Source organism: Sus scrofa, chromosome 14, assembly GCF_054392235.1.
Source record: "Sus scrofa isolate SSC_HxYL_T2T_F1_AM1 chromosome 14, Sscrofa_HxYL_maternal_Yorkshire_Landrace_v2.0, whole genome shotgun sequence".
Taxonomy (NCBI): domain Eukaryota; kingdom Metazoa; phylum Chordata; class Mammalia; order Artiodactyla; family Suidae; genus Sus; species Sus scrofa.
Window position 1 is genome coordinate 69,841,595 of NC_139396.1, and position 21,972 is coordinate 69,863,566.

The 21,972-nt window shown below is 45.3% G+C and overlaps 1 protein-coding gene across 4 annotated transcripts in view; it reads left to right on the forward strand.

Annotated features, from left to right (window-relative positions):
* The first annotated feature begins 788 nt into the window (after positions 1-788).
* SLC5A1 (solute carrier family 5 member 1) overlaps positions 789-21,972 on the forward strand; it is a 138,074-nt gene continuing 116,890 nt past the window's right edge. For 2 of the 4 annotated variants that reach the window (XM_021072101.2, XM_084993138.1), the window contains exon 1: positions 789-906. Coding sequence is in view for 1 of the 4 variants with exons in the window: in XM_084993136.1 (XP_084849262.1) it covers positions 858-902 (45 nt within the window). In the remaining 3 variants the exon portion in view is untranslated. Of the gene's footprint in view, positions 1,017-21,972 lie in introns of all 4 variants that reach the window. The other 2 variants (XM_084993137.1, XM_084993136.1) reach the window with 2 other exon arrangements.

The window sequence follows — 21,972 nt, forward strand, 5'->3', positions numbered from 1 at the left end:
TTGTCCTGGGGCAGAAGTCAGAGTTCAAAATCGCTGAGGGCTGTGAGCACGATCCTGCCGCTCTAGACTTCAGTTCTCTGTGAAGTGGGTCTATTCTTCCAGGCCTTTCCGGAATTAGGGAAGAAGGGACGGACCGTTCTGGGATACTTTCTCCGGCCTTTGCTGCCACCTAGGGTTCACCAGTGTCCGCCACGCTCGGGGCAGGGCCTCCGTAAGGCAGGTGAGTTTGCAGGCAAGCTGGGCAGGTTCCAGCGGGATGAGGAGAGGGAGCATGTGGGGGAGAGGAACGATTCTGGGTCCAGTAACAGAGCAGGCCTTGTTCCACCTGCTCACTCAGGTCACCCAGGCTGTTTGTTGAAGAGTCTTCCAGGATTTCTGCGGTCCGAGGGTGTTGAGGTTTCCAGCCCGCGGAGCTCAGCGCGGGCCTGGCCCCGAAGGGTCCCGCAGTCCCCCGCCGCAACCGGGAGGCCCAGGCTGCCTGTGGACTAAGGAAGCCGGGAACGTCTCCCAGTCAGGTCACTTGACAGGTCTGAAGCGCGGCTGAGGGGCCCGCAACCCCCGCCTGGGGAGGGGAAGGCCCAGGGAACAAACGAAGACCGAAGCGAAGACCGAAGTGAAGTCCAGCACCTGGAAGGTTCCGCCCCTCCACGCTCCACCTGTAGCCCCGCCTCTCGCCACAGACCGCGCCCCAAACATACACGCCCTCATCTCAGCCCCGCCCTCCGCCCGGCCCCTCTTCTTGCCCCCGCCCACAACTGCCCCTTACCCCGCCCCCACCCCGCCCCTCCATTCCAGGCGCAGCCACCAGGCGGAGAGCGCGCAGCTTAAGGGCTGCAGTCCCGTCTCTGAAAGAAGTCATGGCCGCCAAGCTCAGCGCGTTTTGGTTTAGGAACCCGCCCGTGGTGGGTGAGTTGGCGTTAAGTGAGTGGGAGGCGGGGCGCCGAGGCTGAGAGGCCGCGGCAACACCCGCAGCCGCCAACCTGACATTTAATCTAGTCAGCCCTCCAGTCAGTCAGGTCAGTCCCGTGGGCCAGTCCAGTAAGCCTGTCAACCTTGTCAGCCGGCCGGTCCGCAGGTCGGCCAGGTCACACGTCAGTTGGTCCCGCAGTTTCTCCACCTCGAGGCCCTGCCGCCCTGTCGAGGAGGGTCTGTGGGGACGGGGAGGAAGCAGGTGCCCAGGCCTGAGTCTCCCTAGGGGTCGTCGGCCCCTTGGGGAGGGGAGGGCGGCAGAGGCGGGACCCTGGCGGGCGGGGCGGAGGGGCGGTCCTGGGTGGTCCGGCCGGGGCCTCGCGGTCCCCGCGTCTTCTTGGACGTGGGTGGGAGTGCGGGGCCCCGGGGTGAGCCGGCGGCTTCCCCAAGGCGGCGGCCGACCTGCGCCCAGGGGAGACCCGGCATTCTTCCGCCCCTCCCCGGCTTGGGTGACGGGAGAGCGGCACCCGCGGCTGGACATTGCGGGGAAGGAGAATCGTCCCCGGGACGCGGTGGCGCTTCGACCGGCCACGGCTGGGATGGGTCGGGCCTGCGGCCTAGAGCTGGTGGCTGAGGTTCGGTCCGGAGGGCGGGGTCTCCAGAACGGAACCGCCCTCCGGGCGCCGCGTGGCTTCTGGGGACTGGGCGGGGAGGGGCTCTGCCGCCCAGGGGAGGGAGGGGCCAAGCCTCGGCCCTACGGGGAAGGCGTTCCCCCACTTCTGCCCCGCCCCTCCCCTCCCCTTCCTTCGAGGCTGGGGATCCAGCTCTGTCCAACTGGGTGGGTGGTCCTCCTGGAACCTGAGGAGAGCAGGGCGGGAGGGCGGGGGGGGGGTGGGTGGTGCCCCGCGGGATACAGCAAGTGGGGCTGGAAGGTGCCAGGAGGCACTTGTGTGTCGTCCACCGCGTGCCGGGCTGTGCGCTAGGTGGTGAGCGACAGGAGCGGACGGTACAGATGTTGCCCTGTTTGTGGAGTGCAAAGTAGAGAGTGACGGTAAGAGGCGTCAAGGAAGACAAGAAAATGAACAAGTTGACTGTGGTCAAAATCATGCTTTGAGAGTAGCAAAGAGGGTGCTAAAATAGAATATAAAGCAGGGCAGTTTGGGAAGGCTCCCTGGCAGGTGATACTTAACCTAAGACTTGAAGAAGAGGGAACCAACCATGGAGTGGAAAGAATGTTCCGGATTGAGGGAATAGCATTCATTGACTCACCCTCTCATTCCTGTGTTACTGTGTGTCAGATACTGTTCTAGTTTTTAGAAGAACAGAGATGAACAGTAGAAGGGAAATTCTTTTTCTCATGGAGATTATGTTCTTGTGGAAGAAAATTTCAGGAAGTGATGAATACTATAAAAGAAATAAAACAAGGTTTGGTATAGAAAACCACTAAGGACAAGGGAGTATGGCTGATAGGGTAGTGAGGGAAGGCCACTCAGAGACCTGAATGATGAGAAGAAGCCAGCCATGCACAGGTCTATAGGAAGAACATTCCAGACTGAGGGAAGTGGGAATGAGTTGAGCAGGTTTGGGGGGTTTGTGTGGTGGGAGAGTGATGGGTAGTGAGTTGAAGGGAGCAGGTAGTGAAGGGCGTGGCAAAGCTAGAAGGGGAGTTTGTATTTTCTTAGAAGGTACTGGGAAGCTGATGGAGAGATGTGGGCAGTCTGAGGGATGTGTCTGTGTGGGTGTGGAGTGACGGGGGTGGGAGGGGAGGAGTGGAGGCACTTAGAAACTACTGCAATAGTTTAAATGAATGATGTTGGCCTGGATGAGGATAGTACTAGTGGAGATGAAGGCAAGTAATCAGATATATCTACAGGTGGAATTGACAGGACTTGACTGCTTGGACGTGGGACAGGGGCGAAGGAGAAGGATAACTCTTTGGATTTTAATTCCTGCAACTAGATGGATGGTGATGTCATTGAGTTGGAGTGGGTTGTAGAGATAGGTTTTGGTGTGGAAAATGAGAATGCAGTTTTGGAGAACTTACAGAGATTTCTGTTAGGCAAGTGGAGGTTCCAAGAGGGCAGATAGCTATCTGGGCCTGGAGCTCAGGGAAGAGGATTGGTTTAGAGATACCACTTGGTTTGGGGCATGGAGCTATGCTAGTTAGGGCAGCAGGGTGAGTGCTGTTCAAGGCACTAGACCTAAACTGTTCAGAATAGTAGCCACTAGCTATGTGTGGCTGTTGGGCGCTTAATGTAAGGCTTGTCTGAATTGAGGTGTCCTGCAAGTGTAAAATCCCAGATTTTGAAGATTTAGCATGAAAAGAAGAATGTAGACTATCTCAGTATTTTTTTTTGCATTGATTACATGTTGAAATGCAAATTTTGGATATACTGTGTTAAATATCTTATTAAACAATACAGCCACAGCAATGCAGGATCTGAGCCGCGTTTGCAACCTACACCACAGCTCACAGCAATGCCAGATCCTTAACCTCATGGATGCTAGTCAGATTCGTTAACCTCTGAGTCACGAACGGGAACTCCTCTTTTTACATTTTTAAATAGAGCTATTAGAAAATTAATTATTTTGTGGCTTGCATTATATTTCTGTTGTTGGGCAGTGCTGCAGTAAAGGTTTGGATGGGTGGAGCGCTGTAGGATGTGACCAATCAAGGCACCAGGGGGCAGTGGTGGTTAAGAAATGGAAGGACACCACCACTGAGGGCAATCCTACATCACATCCAGATTGGGGTTGTTGGCTTGGCTGTCCCTTGCTCCCCTTCCTAGGACATTGTCTGAGCAGAACTGCAGCATACCCTTTGGACTTCCCAACTCCTTGGCTCTCTTATTTGGAGTTGAGGAAGAGGCAAGAGGGATCTCAATCAGCTCAGGAAGATGCTGATATCTCATTATATGCTGAATTCTCCTCCCCTTCATATTATCCCTGGCTGACAACACCTGGCAGAGGAACATTTCTACTCCTTGGACTGGACAGGTTATGCCACCAATAGTTGGTACTCAAGGCAAGCAAGACCATAAAACTTGCGGTGATTAATTTATATGAAATAGATGTGGGTGAAATCCATTTTCATCCACTAGCATTTTAAATTTTTTTTAAATACCCTCTTCAAATTGTCTGTTTTTTTTTTTTTTAAAGGGCCTCGTCCGTGGCATATGAGGTTACCAGGCTAGGGGTCTATTCGGAGCTATAGCTGCCAGCCTGCACCACAGCCACAGCAAAGCTGGATCCCTAACCCACTGATCAAGGCCAGGGATCAAACCTCATGGTTCCTAGTCAGATTTGTTTCTGCAGTGCCATGATGGAAACTCTGCCTGTGATGTTTCTAATTGGCAGGGAAACTGCCATTAGGGGAAAAAGAGAAGTGAGGTGATTGGGAGCAAAATTGAATTCACTTCAGTTAGTTGGGCATGACTTTTGTGAGTACCACTGTGTGTCAGACAGTGCTGGGTGCTCTGGGTTGTTTATTGTGCTGTTCTCAAGGAATATATGTCCAAATATTGTAACATGGGGAAAAATGCATAGAGGCATAGAGACCCATGAGAACTAGAGGAAGCAAAATTACTGCCAGGGTGTGAGTGTAAAATTTCGAACTCAAAAAAGGTACCAGGTGGCACAGAGCAAAGGGGCAGGATTTGGCTGTGCTGTGGAGGGGTGGGGAGAGGGTTTTCTAGGCACATGGGACATCAAGAAAGGATACAATACAGGGAAGGGCAGAAAGAATTGTTTGGCTAGAATGTTGGGCATGTGGAACAGAGTACTACCGCTGTGCCACCAGGAATTCCTACATCATGTACTTAGAAGAAACCTCTTGTCTGGAGCTTTTGGTGCTCAGAGGGCAGGACAAGGCAGGGAGAGAAAAGGAGCTTATATGAGGAAAGCAGAGAGATAAAGAGCCCTTCTGGGATTAGCTGGCCTGCAAATAAAGCTGTGTGGTGTTGTGGTTAAAAACATTCATTTGGGGGAGTTCCCGTCGTGGCGCAGTGGTTAACGAATCCGACTAGGAACCATGAGGTTGCGGGTTCGGTCCCTGCCCTTGCTCAGTGGGTTAACGATCCGGCGTTGCCGTGAGCTGTGGTGTGGGTTGCAGACGCGGCTCGGATCCCACGTTGCTGTGGCTCTGGCGTAGGCTGGTGGCTACAGCTCCGATTAGACCCCTAGCCTGGGAACCTCCATATGCCGCGGGAGCGGCCCAAGAAATAGCAACAATAACAACAACAACAACAACCAACAACAACAACAACAAAAAAAACATTCATTTGGGAATGGGAAGACCTGGATTCAAAATGTAGTTTAATTTTTTTGGTAATAGCTTTATTGAGATATAAATCACATATCACACAATTCACTCATTTAAAGTGTACGATTTGATAGTGTTTAGCATGTTCTCAGTTACACAACCATAACCACAATCAGTTTTTCTTTTTTAAAAATTGAGTTATAATTCATATACATACCATAAAATTGGCCATTTGAAATATACATTTAGTTGGTTTTTAGAATATTCACGAGTTTGTGCAAACATCACCACTATCTAGGAGTTCCTGTTGTGGTATAGCCGAAATGAATCTCACTGGTATCCATGAGGACGAAGGTTTGAACCCTGGCCTCGCTCAGTGGGTTAAGGATTGGCATTGCTGTGAGCCGTGGTGTAGGTCGAAGATGTGGCTTGGGTCTGGCCTTGCTGTGGCTGTGGTGTAGGCCAGTGGTTACAGCTCTGATTCGACCCCTAGCCTGGAAATTTCCACATGCTGTAGGTACAGCCCGAAAAACAAAAACAAAAACAAAAACAAAAACAAAAACAAAGACAAAAAATCAGGAGTTCCCGTCGTGGCACAGTGGTTAACGAATCCGACTAGGAGCCATGAGGTTGCGGGTTTGGTCCCTGCCCGTGCTCAGTGGGTTAACAATCCGGCGTTGCCGTGAGCTGTGGTGTAGGTTGCTGACACGTCTCGGATCCCTCGTTGCTGTGGCTCTGGCGTAGGCTGGTGGCTATGGCTCCGATTCGACCCCTAGCCTGGGAATCTCCATATGCCGTGGAAGCGGCCCAAGAAATAGCAAACAAACAAACAAACAAACAAAAAAAAAAACAAAAAATCATCACCACTATCTAATTCCAGAACATTTTCATCACTCCAAAGGAAAACCTGTTAGCAGTCACTCCCTATTCTCCTCTTTCCTCAGTCCCAGACAACCCCTAATCTGCTTTCTATCTCTATGGATTTGCCTGTTCTGAACATTTTGTATATATGGAATCATACAATGGGTGGCCTTTTTAATCTGCCTCTTTCACATTATTCTTTCAGCATGTGGTATCCGTGTGGTAGTATGTATCAAGAATTAATTCCTTTTAATGGTTGAATAACATTCCACTGAGTGGATAGACTACATTTTGTTTATCTATTCATCAGTGGATGGATATTTGAGTTGTTTTTACCCTTTGGCTGTTATGAATAATGCTGCTCTGAACTATGTATACAAATGTTTGTGTGAATATATATTTTAATTCATCTTGGGTATATATCTAAGAGTAGAATTTCTGGGCCACACTCTATGTTTAACTTTTTGGGCAACGGCCATACTGTTTTCCAAAAAGTTTACACCATTTCATATTCCTACCAGTAATATATGAGGGTTCTGATTTCTCCATTGCCTTACTAACACTTGTTACTTCTGTTAAAAAAAAAAACATCCTAGGGATTGTGAAGTGGTATCTTTTTGTGGTTATAATCTGCATTTCTGTAATGACTAATGGCATTGAATATCATTTTATATGTGTGTTGGTCATTTATATACCTCTGGAGAAATTTCTGTAAGTCCTTTGTCCATTTTAAAATTGGGTTTTGCCAAAGCAATCCTGAGAAACAAAAACCAAGCAGGAGGCATAACTCTCCCAGACTTCAAGAAATACTACAAAGCCACAGTCATCAAAACAGTGTGGTACTGGTATCAAAACAGACAGACAGACCAATGGAACAGAATAGAGAATCTGGAAATAAACCCTGACACCTATGGTCAATTAATCTTTGACAAGGGAGGCAAGAACATAAAATGGGAAAAAGAAAGTCTATTCAGCAAGCATTGCTGGGAAACCTGGACAGTTGCATGTAAAGCAATGAGACTAGAACACACCCTCACACCATGCACAAAAATAAACTCCAAATGGCTGAAAGACTTAAATATACGACAGGACACCATCAAACTCCTAGAAGAAAACATAGGCAAAACACTCTCTGACATCAACATCATGAATATTTTCTCAGGTCAGTCTCCCAAAGCAATAGAAATTAGAGCAAAAATAAACCCATGGGACCTCATCAAACTGAAAAGCTTTTGCACAGCAAAGGAAACCAAAAAGAAAACAAAAAGACAACTTACAGAATGGGAGAAAATAGTTTCAAATGATGCAACTGACAAGGGCTTAATCTCTAGAATATATTAACAACTTATACAACCCAACAGCAAAAAAGCCAATCAATCAATGGAAAAATGGGCAAAAGACCTGAATAGACATTTCTCCAAAGAAGATATACAGATGGCCAACAAACACATGAAAAAATGCTCAACATCGCTGATTATAAGAGAAATGCAAATCAAAACTACCATGAGATACCACCTCACACCAGTCAGAATGGCCATCATTAATAAATCCACAAATAACAAGTGCTGGAGGGGCTGTGGAGAAAAGGGAACCCTCCTGCACTGCTGGTGGGAATGTAAACTGGTACAGCCACTATGCAGAACAGTTTGGAGATACCTTAGAAATCTATACATGGAACTTCCATATGACCCCACAATCCCACTCTTGGGCATCTATCCGGGCAAAACTCTACTTAAAAGAGACACGTGCACCCGCATGTTCATTGCAGCACTATTCACAGTAGCCAGGACATGGAAACAACCCAAATGTCCATCGACAGATGATTGGATTCGGAAGAGGTGGTGTATATACACAATGGAATACTACTCAGCCATAAAAAAGAATGACATCATGCCATTTGCAGCAACATGGATGGAACTAGAGAATCTCATCCTGAGTGAAATGAGCCAGAAAGACAAAGACAAATACCATATGATATCACTTATAACTGGAATCTAATATCCAGCACAAATGAACATCTCCTCAGAAAAGAAAATCATGGACTTGGAGAAGAGACTTGTGGTTGCCTGATGGGAGGGAGAGGGAGTGGGAGGGATCGGGAGTTTGGGCTTATCAGACACAACTTAGACTAGATTTACAAGGAGATCCTGCTGAATAGCATTGAGAACTTTGTCTAGATACTCATGTTGCAACAGAACAAAGGGTGGGGGAAAAATGTAATTGTAATGTATACATGTAAGGATAACCTGACCCCCTTGCTGTACAGTAGGAAAAAAAAAACAAAACAGAACAAAAAAACTTTTGTCTGAATATATGCCCAAGAGTGTGATTGCTGGGTCATAGGGTAGTTCTATGTATAGTTTTCTAAGGTATCTCCAAACTGTTCTGCATAGTGGTTGTACCAGCTTACATTCCCCGCAGCAGTGCAGGAAGGTTCCCTTTTCTCCACACCCTCTCCAGCATTTGTTATTTGCGGACTTATTAATGATGGCCATTCTGACTGGTGTGAGGTGGTATCTCATGGTAGTTTTGATTTGCATTTCTCTTATAATCAGCGATGTTGAGCATTTTTTCATGTGTTTGTTGTCCATCTGTGTATCTCCCTTGGAGAAATGTCTGTTTAGGTCTTTTGCCCATTTTTCAATTGGGTTGTTGGCTTTCTTGCTAATTTTTTTTTTTTTTTTTTTTTTGTCTTTTTGCCTTTTCGCTCCTGTGGCAAATGGAGGTTCCCAGGCTAGGGGTCTAATCAGAGCTGCAGCCACCGGCCTACACCAGAGCCACAGCAACGCGGGATCCGAGCCACGTCTGTGACCTACACCACAGCTCACGGCAACACCAGATCCTTAACCCACTGAGCAAGGCCAGGGATCGAACCTGCAACCTCATGGTTCCCAGTCAGATTCGTTAACCACCGAGCCACAACGGGAACTCCTGGCTTTTTTGCTGTTGAGTTGTATAAGTTGTTTGTAGTTGTGAAAGTTTTTAAAAATGTATTGATCAGATATGTGATTTGCAAATATTTTTTCCCATTTGATGGATTGTCTTTTTACTTTCTTGTGTCCTTTGAAGCACAAATGTTTAAAAATTTTTTTGATGAAGTCCAATTCATTTTTTTCCTTTGGTCGCTTGTGTTTTAGGTGTCATATCTAAGAAACCACAATATTACGAATATTTTTATCTTTGTTTTCTTCTGAGAGTTTTATAGTTTTAGATCTTACAGTTAGGCTTTTATCTATTTTGAGTTACTGTTTTTATATTGCTTGAAGTAGGGGTCTGACATCATTCTTCTATATTTGGATACCCACTTGTCCAACACCCTTTGTTGAAGACATTATTCTTTCCCCATTGAACAGTCTTGCCATCCTTGTCAAAAATCTAATGACCATACATTTATTCCTACCATTTTTAGCTCTTTAATTAAGCCTCAGTTTTCTTATCTGTGTAATTGTGACAGTAACATCCAGGACTGACTTATCCATTAGTCACAGAAGGCACAACATCTATGGTCCATGACATTTTTAGGGACCTATAAAAATGTTTTGGTGTGTTTCTTTTCAAATTAAAGAAAAAGATAAACTTTTAGGTAAAAGAAAATGTCTTAATATACAATATTAAGACAATGTTAATATCTTTACACACCAATGCAGTAATGAAATACAATTTTTACCATTTTTTTTGGTTGAAGGAAGGATCCATAAAGGCAATGGTGCCTAGGATCCATGAAAGTCCTCCTGTGGCCTTGATAATACCTATCTTATAGGGTTATGTGAGGTTTAATATGGTGATCAAGTCAAATGCCATGTGATATGCTGGCTCATAGTAGGCTCTCAGTAAATAATCATTATTTATTGGGAAGCTTAGAAAATCTCCCTTACCAGCCTGACCCCTTTTAACAGGACAGGTGCTTTGGGTGGCTGGTGAATTATTGACTATAAGAACCATAAAGGAGCAACCCAGTGAGCTCAAAGAAAGGTCAGTGCTGAGGGGCTCCCCTCTGCCTTGATTTCTTGCTCTGACACCTCTGAAGGCTCTGGGGGCACCTGTGGCCTCACTAGGCAGAGAAAGTTGCTGAGGGGAAGGGGAGGGGAATGAAGAAGTTGTGTTGTAGCTTACTGGTTGGCTGGGTTGTTGAAAGGCCCTAGCTGTGACTTCCTGTCTGTGTTAGCAGAGGTGTGGTGTCCACTTTGGTGAGAAGGCATTGCCTACACAGTGATTTAAATGGCCTTGATAGCCCAGGTCTTTTTTTTTTTTAAAGTTGAAGTGAAATTCAGACAACATAAAATTAACTACTTTACGGTCTGTAATTCAGTGACATTTAATACATTTACACTGTTGTGCAGTTATCACTTCTATCTAGTTCCAAAACATTTTTTTCATCCCAAAGGGAAACATGTGCAGTCACACCCTATTTCCCCCTTCCCTCAGTCCTTGACAACCACTAATCTACTTTCTGTCTCTATGGATTTGTCTATTCTGGATATTTCATATACATGGAAATTTGTGACCTTTTGTGCCTGGCTTCTTTCATTCAGCATAAGTTTTCCAAGGTGCATCCATGTTGTAGCAACTATCAATATCCCCCCCCCTTTTTTTTTTTTTTTTTGCTTTTTAGGGCTGTACCTGTAGCATGTGAAAGTTCCCAGGTTTAATTGGAGCTGCTGCTGCCAGCCTACACCACAGTCATGACATCACTGGATCCAAGCTGCGTCTGCGACCTACACCATAGCTCACTGCAAAACTGGATCCTTAACCCATTGAGCAAGGCCAGGGATCCAACCTGCATCCTCATGGATACTAGTTGGGTTTGTAGCCCATTGGGCTACAATGGGAATTCCTCAATATTCCTTTTTATTGCTGAATATTATATGTGTATGCCACATTTAGTTTTTCCTTTCATCAATTCATGGATACTTGGTTTTTTGGTCTGTAACATACTGAGCCACAGTGGGAACTCCTGTGTACAAATTCATGTGGACATATCTCACCCTGATGATGAATGTTGCTGAACTTCATTTCATGTGCTTATTGTCATCTGTTCCACTCTTTTTTTGAGCTCAATCAAGCCCTATTTGGATAGAATTAAGGCCTAATGGATAGAACTGTATTATCCCAGGAATTTCTTATATGTGCCTGTGATCTAAGCCTGATGAATTCTCCTGCCAGTCCTGTAAGAAACGCTTGCCCTGTGGGAATTCCCTAAAGGGCTATGGGAAACAGCTAGACTTAGACATTTAACATGCACTCTAGGTGTCTTTTTCTGCCTCATGTGTGCTGGTGACCGCTTTTCTACCTGGCCGAGTTCCAGTCCTTGCCTCAGGCTTTTGGCCTTTTCTGCTGACTTGGTTATTCCCAAGGGGTAACAGTTGTGTCTCTGGGAGCTCTTCTCCTTTGCAGGCTGACAGGTTCCTTATTGTTTGTTTATCTGGAGCTTACCCACTATAGCCTCTGTCTACTTTGGCCTCTCTGAATTCTTCTGTCCACAGCCTACTCATTCCCTGTTATCCTAGATTTCTTAGCCTCCAACTTTTCCTAGACTCTCTCTCTTAGTCCTGTGTAGAATGGGTTGGCAAACTTTCCATTGTGGGGATCCTTTCTGTTCTGCACAGCTAGAGGAAGGGTGGGAGACTGGCTGGCCAATCTCCCCAAGGTGAAGGGTGTTGGGGAGGCAGGTGATTCATACTTCATTTCTTACCAGAGAATGTGGAGAGGTGTTTGGAGGACCCTGGCTGTGGAGAAGGAGGAGGTTGCCATCCCAACCCTCATGGTAAGAGCACACGGCAGTGATGACAACCTACACATCATTGTGGAGTGCCACCTCCTGGTCTGGTTTGGGCTCAGGGGTCCCCTTATTTTCCCAAAGCTTCTCTCACTTTCTCTGATCTCTTGCTCACGGACTCACTCTCAAAATATGTCTACTGAGTACTATCTCTGCAAGGCACTAAGTCCTGAGACTATAAATCCCAGCATATGAGGACTGCATAATTCAGAGAGATAGACAAATAAATACCATGTGATGTGATGTGTGTTATCATCGAGGTGTGTGTGAAGTTCAGTGGGGACACAGATGAAGGAGGAATAATTCTGCCTCAAAAGAAAGAATAGGTGGGTGAACTTTAGGGAAAAGGTGATATTTGACAACTTGAAGGAGGAAAGGTTGACACAGGGGAGATGGACATTCTAGGTAAGGGACTTAGGGATTCCTTATATGAACTCAGATCAAAAATGATTTGGGGAGTTCCCGTCACGGCGCAGTGGTTAACGAATCCGACTAGGAACCATGAGGTTGCGGGTTCGGTCCCTGCCCTTGCTCAGTGGGTTAACGATCCGGCGTTGCCGTGAGCTGTGGTGTAGGTTGCAGACGTGGCTCGGATCCCGAGTTGCTGTGGCTCTGGTGTAGGCAGGTGGCTGCAGCTCCGATTAGACCCCTAGCCTGGGAACCTCCATATGCCGCGGGAGCGGCCCAAAGAAATAGCAAAAAGACAAAAAAAAAAAAAAAAAAAAAAAAAAAAAAAAAAAAGAATGATTTGGGAGAAAGCTCAGAAGCTCAGCTTACCATGTTTCCTTTCATATGTCTCTCTCCCCAACTACACTGGGGAGACCTCAAAGACAAGAGACTTTGCCTTCCAGGGAAGTAGCCCAGGCCCCAGACTGTCTCTTGTCCTCAGGGTAAATTCATTTTTCCTATGTCTCACTCACTCCAGATGCAGCCAATTAATGTGATAAACTCACCCATTCTAAGTGTTATGGGGAATGGATGGGTTGGTTAAATAAATAAATAAATGATTCATCCATCTAGCATTTATTTTGGTTTACTGTATACAAGGCATATGAAAGATTATAGCATGCATAATATGACATGCCGAGAATCAGAATGACCTGGGTTTATACTCATAGCTAGGAAACCTCACTGGAGATATTTAACATCTCAGTTTTCTCTCTCTCTCCCTTTTTTTTTTTTTTTTTTTTTTTTTTTTTTTTGTCTTTTTGCCATTTCTTGGGCCACTCCTGTGGCATATGGAAGTTCCGAGGCTAGGGGTCAAATCGGAGCTGTAGCCGCTGGCCTACGCCAGAGCCACAGCAACATGGGATCCGAGCCGCATCTGCAACCTACACCACAGCTCACGGCAATGCTGGATCATTAACCCACTGAGCAAGGCCAGGGATCAAACCGGGAACCTCATGGTTCCTAGTCAGATTCATTAACCACTGAGTCACGATGGGAACTCCTCAGTTTTCTCTTTGATAAAATAGGAATGGTAGTTCTCTGTAGTATGGTGGAGATTAAATAGAATATGAACTATAATCATGGTCCCCGGTATGGCAAACATTAATTAAATGGTGTTACACATAGTATATACATAAAAGTACATGAACACACACATATACATACATATAAGATGTATTATATATACACCCACAGTAAATATAAAATATGTACACAGTGTATCCAGGTATATACATTATATATATATGTGTATATATATATATATATATACACACACACGTACATACTTTTGAGGCATTTAAAGACTTTATTTTTTTAATTTTGATTTTTTTATAGGCAAGAAGTAAATTTATTAAGATAGGATGCTTGTGAGAGGTGCAAGTGGGCAGGCATGGAAACTCTGCCCCGAGGTAGGTTACAGTTTTATCATCCAAGGGGAGTGGGTGTCAGGAAAGACCACCTCTTTCTTTACTAGCTCCTACTTGGTATCTGTTAAAGTGTGTATTCAAATCAGCATAAGGGTGGTTCTCAAACTCCTGCCCTTGGTCTGAATCTGAATGCAGGCCTCATCCCATCCCCCAGCAATGACCTGAGGCAATTCTCCACTAGTCTGCCTTGTTCTGATGGCTTTTTTGAGCAGTTTGTTAACTTAGAGTGATCTCCCAAAGTCCCCAGGATTTCCCTATCTATCTGTGATCCTTTATTGGGACTTCTACAACTATCTGTACCTACTCTATCCCTATAATTACCCCCTCCAGGTGTTTTACCCCTTTATGCTTAAAGGGGATATTGGATGACGACCTGTTCAGTAACTACTTCCTGCTGAGATAGGGAGTTGGCCTGCCTAGGGAAGGAATAAAACATCTGACTAACTGTCCCTTTTTATTGGGAGGGCTGTAAGCCAGTGTTGCTCTGGTTAATATATTTTCCCAGCCACCTTAGAGATTAAACAGTATATGGTGAAACCAGTAGCACCAGGAGGACCAGAGCTTCTTTGAGCACCTTTGGGTCCAGGCACACCAATGTTACCAATGGGGCCAAGGGGACCAGCATCGTCTTTGGCACCAGATTCACCAGGTTCACCTTTAGCACCAGGTTGGCCATCAGCACGGGGGGCCAGTGAAGCCAGCAGAACCAGGGAGATCAGGCTTACCATGTTCACTGGGGAAACTTCCCACCTCTTACTCCAGAGGGGCCAGGAACACCAAGGTCTCCAGGAACACCCTATTCACTGGCTTTGCCTACAGTGGGGCTAGTAAGTCCAAGGGGTCCCTGAGCTCCAGCTTCTCCATCTTTGCCAGCAGGACCAACAGTGCCAGGGGATCCAGGAAGAGGCATTTAAAGACTAAATAGGAAAGAAAAATAAATAAATTATAAAGTAAGACTGTATTTTCCCCAGGTTATGTATTAGCATTTGAAACAGGAATTTTCTGGAACTATTAATCAAAGGACAGTAATTCTCAGGAGGACTAATTGTTTGAAAAGTAGGACCAATGAATGAAAACTGCTAGAGATAGATTTTTGTGCCAGTACATAAGATAAATTTTCAAGAAAGCGTCTTGGAGGTAGTGAACTTGTGTCCCAGGAGGTGACCACGCAGAGGCTTGCTGACCTGTTGGTATTGGGGCTTCCTGGATCCATTAGAAGGCTGCAGAGGGAACCCTGGGCTGCTGAGGGGCATTTTGCAAGGGCTTTCCTTCCTGTTCCCAGAAACCCTTGCTCTCTTCTGTTTGGCCGGCTCACTGCTTTGGTACAGCTGGGAACACTGCAGGTATTGTGGTGCCAGAGGTGACTGCCAGGGTGGGTGCTTCCTGCAGGTGACCTGGCACCTTATCACCCCTGCCTTTTCCGCTTACCTCCTATAATGGAAATAACCAGGGCCAAACATTAACTGTGAGATCATAAAACCACGTGAAGCTCAGGTGGTTCCAGCAGACTGGACTCTTGGTGCCCTGTTACTGAGACATGTTGTTTTACCTCCCTATGGGTGGGGAGGGTGAAGTGGCTGGAGTGACAAGGGGGATCCAACACTTTAGGCTTCTGCCCTGGCAGAGCAGTGGGCACAGGATGCCTCTATTGCCTGAGGTTCAGGTGGGGGCTGTTTAGATCTGATCCTTGGAGCTTGGGGAGAGAACACAGCAGCATCTATCAGCATTGGCAGAAGATATACCCTCACTTATGCACCCAGGAACTTCCCTAGCCTGCTGTGGGCTCTGATGTACACATCCATATGTGTAGTGATTTCATAGACATCTACATCATACTGAGAAACACATCTACCACTCATGTACTCTGGTATGAACCCATCCACCTACTGTGTCTTAGTCATCCCAAGACCTTGCATGGTGCCTGAAACATCAGTATATCTGTGTTGAACTGATGGGTGAATAATGATTTATGCCCACCCATATACTCATCTACATGTGTATGCTTTTTCAGGGAGGTACCTGCAGATGCCATCCATGGATATCCATGTTGTACCTACACAACACCCACACCCACACTAGCATAAATGCACCTGTCTATACACACTTAAGAGTCACATGCATATGGATATGAGCATCTATTTACAGGTTCCTAAATGACCCTGCTAAATAGCAGAGGTGATGGCTATGAGGAGAGAGTATGGTTCCATGTACCCTGGAAGGGGCAAAGATACTTCTACTGGGAAGCCTAGCTCCCAGTTGTGTAATGGGATGTTTGCTCACACTCTATAAAGCTTTTACTCCTCTATTCTCCTTGCTAAGTAATTTGGTGAACAGGGGGAGGGGGGAGGGGACCGAGGGGAGCACAACAGAACAAGCAGGACAAAGTTCAGTGTCTCTTGGCTCCTTATAATCTCTTCAAAAAATGTGTTGATCTGGCTGGGAACTGAGCTGGGCTGTTGTTCCCTTAGGGAATGATGATGAAAAGAGGGGAGAAAAAGCCTGAGATTCTAAAACTATGAAGCCTCAAGTAGGCTAAAGCCAGTGTGAAGGTATTTATAAAGTGTATGTCCATATGTTGGTATGGAGGTCACAACAGGCTGCAATTTCTTAAAAAGAGGGTGAGGCTATGATCTCACTGCATGCCACACACCCCAAAGTCCAGAACTGGTGACAACTCTGGCATATGTTTGGGTTCTACCACCAACTTGCCACATAGCCTTAAGGAGATTGCTTCACCTCCATGTTAGGTACTTCACACTTCAGTTAAGTGGCTGGCCTATTTCATAGTGTTCTTGTGAAGATCCAAGGAGCTAAGAGAGCTTACAAGTATTTTGAAGAGTTAGGAAGATTTCCTCGTGGCCAGGCCTTATTTTCTCAGCTTGGTGAAAGGCATTTCAAATGTTCCAGTATTCTCAACAGTGAACCTGTGCATAGGATAAAAGGTTGAAAACAGCACAGTTTCTACCCCTGAGGAGAGTGACCAAGTAGGAAGAAGTAACCATAGGAGAGGTCACTACAGCCTCAGGTGGTCTGTGCTAAATGCCTTCCACTGGGGTACAGTGTAGTACATTGAGGTGAGCAGAGGGCTGTGGTCACAGGGCCTTGGGAAGTCAGAAAAGGTTTGGAGGAGTGAGGCTTGGCATAATTTAGGTGGGGGAGGGGGAATTAGAAGGGACCAGAGCACCCTCAATAGAAGGTTAGGGGATGGCACCTGGACCATGCTGTAGGAGAGGAACGATATTCACTGGATTACCAATGGTGAAGATTAAGGGGAAAACAGGAGTAACCAGGTTAATTTTTTCAGCCTTTCCTGGAATCTACCCAGCCTAATGGTTAATCATTTGACCCTAGAGGAATTCCTTGGACCCTGCCCCAGGCCAACAAGCACAACTAACTGGAGGATTCAGAGTGGCCTAGATCAGAGCTAAGGGGAAACTTGAAAGTCAACCCTGACCCTTTACCAGTGGCAAAACTGAGGCCAGGAGAGGACAAATAGAGGGATAGTGGTTTCTTAGGAAGTTAGTGGCCGAGCAGGGGTTTGAACACAGGTCTCCTGAGTCCAGGTCATCATCAACTGGGTCCTAAAGTGGGCTGGATTTTGAAGGCTTTCTGCCTAGTGTTGAGTAAGCCTATAAGTTTGGATCCTGCCTTGTAAGTGTAGCTGTGTGTATTTTTTGATTGTTCTGGAAGCAGAGGCTAAGGTTGCACACTGGCTAGGTTCTTGCACTTAACTGAGTTGGGAAGTTCCCTGTGTCCAAGGATTTCAGGGGTGACCAGAAGGCCCTCTGTGTTCCTACCTGGCTACCTAATAACTAACATTCCACTGGTAAACTTCATGCTTGCAGTCCTAGGCTTTGATTTTTTTTGAAACGCTATTCTGCCCTGAGAGGAAGAACATACATAGTAATCTGTGAATTAGTCGACAATAGCTCAGTGTAAACATGGCAAGCAGAGCCTTTCCTGAGAGGGGAAGAAAGCATGAAAGTATTCAGAGCTACAAAAAATAAGGGCAACCCTGAAGTCCTAATCCTAACAGTTTGATTTAGAAGTTATGGGCTTGGTTTCATTTTATTTTATTTTTTGCTTTTTTTTTTTTTTTTTTTTTGAGTTGCACCCATGGCATATGGAAGTTCCCAGGCTAGGAGTCTAATCCTATGCCACAGCAATGCCAGATCTGAGCCACATCGTCGACCTACACCACAGCTCAAGGCAATGCTGGATCCCTGACCCACTGAGTGAGGCCAAGGATCGAACCTGCAACTCACGGATACCAGTCAGATTCTTTTCCACTGCGCCACAATGGGAACTCCCTATTTTATTTTATTTTACTTTTTTGGCTGTGCCCACAGCATGCGAAATTTCCTGGGGCAGGAATTGAACCCGTGCCACAGTGGCAATCAGAGCAGTGACAAGGCTGGATCCTTAACCCACCCAGGAGCTTAGTTTTAGAATCAGGCAGTTTTTTTCTTATTAGAAAAGCAGTATCTCCTTATTACAGAAGAATCAGAAAATATTGAGGGCAGTAAGAAGAAATAAATTCCATGATTTTATTCTCATCTTTCTCCTGAGAAGGCCATCATTAATACCTAGCTACGTGTCCCTCTAATCCCTTCTCTAAGCATATTCTGTGCGTGTGTGTATGATGAGCATGTGCGAGTGTGTGTGTGTGTATATATATATATAATTTAAATGTATATTATTATTTATATGCATACATCTAAAAGATATATGTAATCTTGATTTCCCTCTGAGATGGGAAGTATATGCCTATGGACATCTCAAAGCAGGTCCCTCTGTGCTCAACTGTCATGCCAGTTTGTTCTAATATCCTCTCCTTTCACTCTTGATTACCCTCTAGAGCAGGGTAGATTTGCTCTAGAAAAAAACAGAGCAAACCTTTTCTTTCCTTTTTAGGACCTGAGGCGTATGGAAACTCCCCAGCTAGGGGTCAAATCGGAGCTGCAGCTACTGGCCTACACCACAGCTACAGCTACAGCAACATGGGGTCTGGGCTATGACTTTGGTCTACACCACAGCTTATGGCAAAGCTGGATCCTTAACCTACTGAGCGAGGCCAGTGATTGAACCTTCATCCTTAGAGATACTAGTTGGGTTCTTAACATGCTAAGCCACAATGGGAATTCCAGGCAGACTTTTTCTGTGAAAGGCCATATAGTAGATATTTTGTTTTATGGTCTGTATGGTCTCTGTCATGACTACTCAACTCAGCTGTTTTAGGACAAAAGCAGCTAATAGGTGTGGTTTTGTTCTAATAACTTTATTTATAGACACTACAATTTGAATTTCATACAATTTTTACATGTCACAAAATGTTCTTTTAAGTTTTCAACGAGGTTTGTCCAGCTTTAATGCTGGTGCACGAAACTATTGCATCATACTGCAACCTCTCTGTAGGGGTGACCCTGGAATCCTATGGCATGCAAGGGAGCTGGCCATAGAGGCTGATGTGAACTCAGGTGTCCTGCCTCCTAGACTTTAGCCTTCCTGAGCTTGATGAGCCCTCTGTGGAAGGGCAGCAGAAAGGATATTCCAAGATAAGGAGTGCCCCTAGAACAGTCTTCCTACCTTTGACTGGGAAGGCTGGGCAGGGAAACTGGGTGGGAGACCTTGTGATATTTACAGCCTGGTGACCCACACTAACCAGAATGTTTCTAACCAGTCATCACATTTCTCTTCAATATCTAGAACCTTTGGGTAGGATAAGAGCCTTCAATTAAAATAAGATCTGCCCCTTTGACCAATTAATCTTTAATTATCTTGCCACTCACTAACCTCAGTTGATATCATGATAAGGAAGAGGGAATGACTTTTGAATTAGATCAATGACACCAAAGTCTCCTAAGGAAACAGTGTTTATATACACATGCACACATTGCTTAGCTGCAAACACGTGAACATGTGCCTCCCAGGGCATGTGTTTACACTGGTCCATATACTCCTAGGGACACAAACCATCTCGTGTGGAACTTGCCCTATGTGCAAGGGCTCTTATCTACCCAATTGTGCACATGTAGCAAAAATAAAAACAAAGCAACCCCACACATTCAAACCTTTGGATGACTCTAGTTTGAAAGGACAAAGACTAAATGAAAGAATAACACTAGTTTCCATTCACTGAGTGCTCACTGAGTGTTGGGGATTGTGTTAAACACTTTACAGGGGTGTGTATGCACATTATAGTCTGGACATCTTGTGGTATAACTTGTTGGAGGTCATACAACTAGTAAATCACAAAAACAAACATTGAACTCGCTTGTGTTCTGAGTACAAATTTTGTTCTTAACCACTAAGTTAATTTGTCTCTATTTCCATGATGGGAATAGAGAGAAGAAACATAGATTTAATTTTTATGGAACAGCAGCGTGGGACATCTTCCATAGCCTTCACCCTCAGCTTAGAAGGAGCAGCTATTTTTATACCACTAATCATTTTAATGGTAATTTATTTATTACATCCTTTCCCACTAGGTTGTACTTCCATTTGGGTAGGTACCTGTTTTATCCTCAACTCTATCCCTAGCCTTAACACAGAACTGGCACATAGTAGGTACTCAATAAATATCTGATTTTATAGATATTTATTGGATCCTTAATAAGTAACTGAATAAATTAATTAAGCTAAAGGTCCTTTAATGATTCCATTTGATTTCATTTTATTCATTCTCTGGCCCTGAAAAAATGACAGCCACCAGCTTCACAGCTAATGATTTAAACTTTTTTGCGTTTTAGGGCTGTACCAGCAGCATATGGAAGTTCCCACGCAAGGGGTCGAAATGGAGCTGCACCTGGTGGCCTGTACCACAGTCACACTTGGGATCTGAGCCACATCTGTTACCTATATCACAACTCACTACCAGACCCTTAACCCACTGAGCGAGGCCAGGATTCAAACATGCATCCTCAAGGATACTAGTCAGGTTCGCATCTCAGTGAGCCACAATGGGAACTCTTATTTAAACTCTTTAGACCCCTTGGAGTTCCCGTTGTGGTGCAGCAGAAACGAATCCGACTAGGATCCATGAAGACATAGGTTTGATCTCTGGCCTTGCTCAGTGGGTTAGGGATCCGGTGTTGCTGTGAGCTGGGGTGTAGGTCATAGATGTGGCTTGGATCCCATGTTGCTGTGGTTGTGGCGAAGACTGACAACTGCAGCTCCAGTTTGACCCCTAGCCTGGGAAGTTCCATATGCTCCTTGTGTGCTCCCCAACCCCCACCAAAAAGACTCTTTAGACCCCACATTACCCAATTTGTTTGACTTAGTGTTATGATCTGGTTGAGCCCCTAACATTTTTCAAACAATGTACTTCAGGTCTTTCAGTGGTTAGGTTGGGAAAGGCAACTAGCAACTCTGGAGTCATCCAGGAAGGTCAACTGAAATACTTGTACCATCTCGTACATATATTCTTAGATCTTAAAAGACCTTTCAATCTATGGTCTTCTTTTCATGAAGTAAGCCTAGAAGGCATAACTATCCTCAAAATTTTTTTTTTCTTTTTTGGTCTTTTTGCCTTTTCTAGGGCCGCTCCTGTGGCATATGGAGGTTCCCAGGCTAGGGGTCTAATTGGAGCTGTAGCTGCCGGCCTGCACTAGAGCCACAACAACATGGGATCCGAGCTGCGTCTGCAACCTACACCACAGCTCATGACAACGCCAGATCCTTAACCCACTGAACAAGGCCAGGGATCGAACCAGCAACCTCATGGTTCCTAGTCGGATTTGTTAACCACTGCGCCACGACGGGAACTCCAGCTATCCTCATTTTATAATGAGGAAAACATTCAGAGATGTTAGAACTACATAGAGATCTATAGCAACAGAACCTTCCCTAAGATACGTACATTTTTACTCTTCCCTCTCATATCTGAGACAGATGTCTTTCATTAATAATGGCCTTCTTTCCACTGAACTCAAACGCTGTCTCAGAATCCTATTTAACACAATGTTCTAGTTAGCTACCACCAATTAGTTGAAGTTGGCACTTGAGATGAAGACTGTTGGCTATCTGTGGCTGGTGATCCTTGCTTCTGCAATCAGAAGCATTAGAGAAAAAGGTTAATTTATTTTTCAAGAAGGTCTGGGGCTTGGGAGATGGGATTAAGATGGTGGAATAGAAGGACAGGAGCTCAACTTCTCTCCTAAAAACAACAAAATTCACAACTAAAGGCTGAGCAGTCTTCACCCAAATGGACCAGAAACTTTCAAAAAGAGATCCTACTCCAGAAGACAAAGAGGAGGCTACATCAAGAGGTAGGAGGGGTGATTATGTGA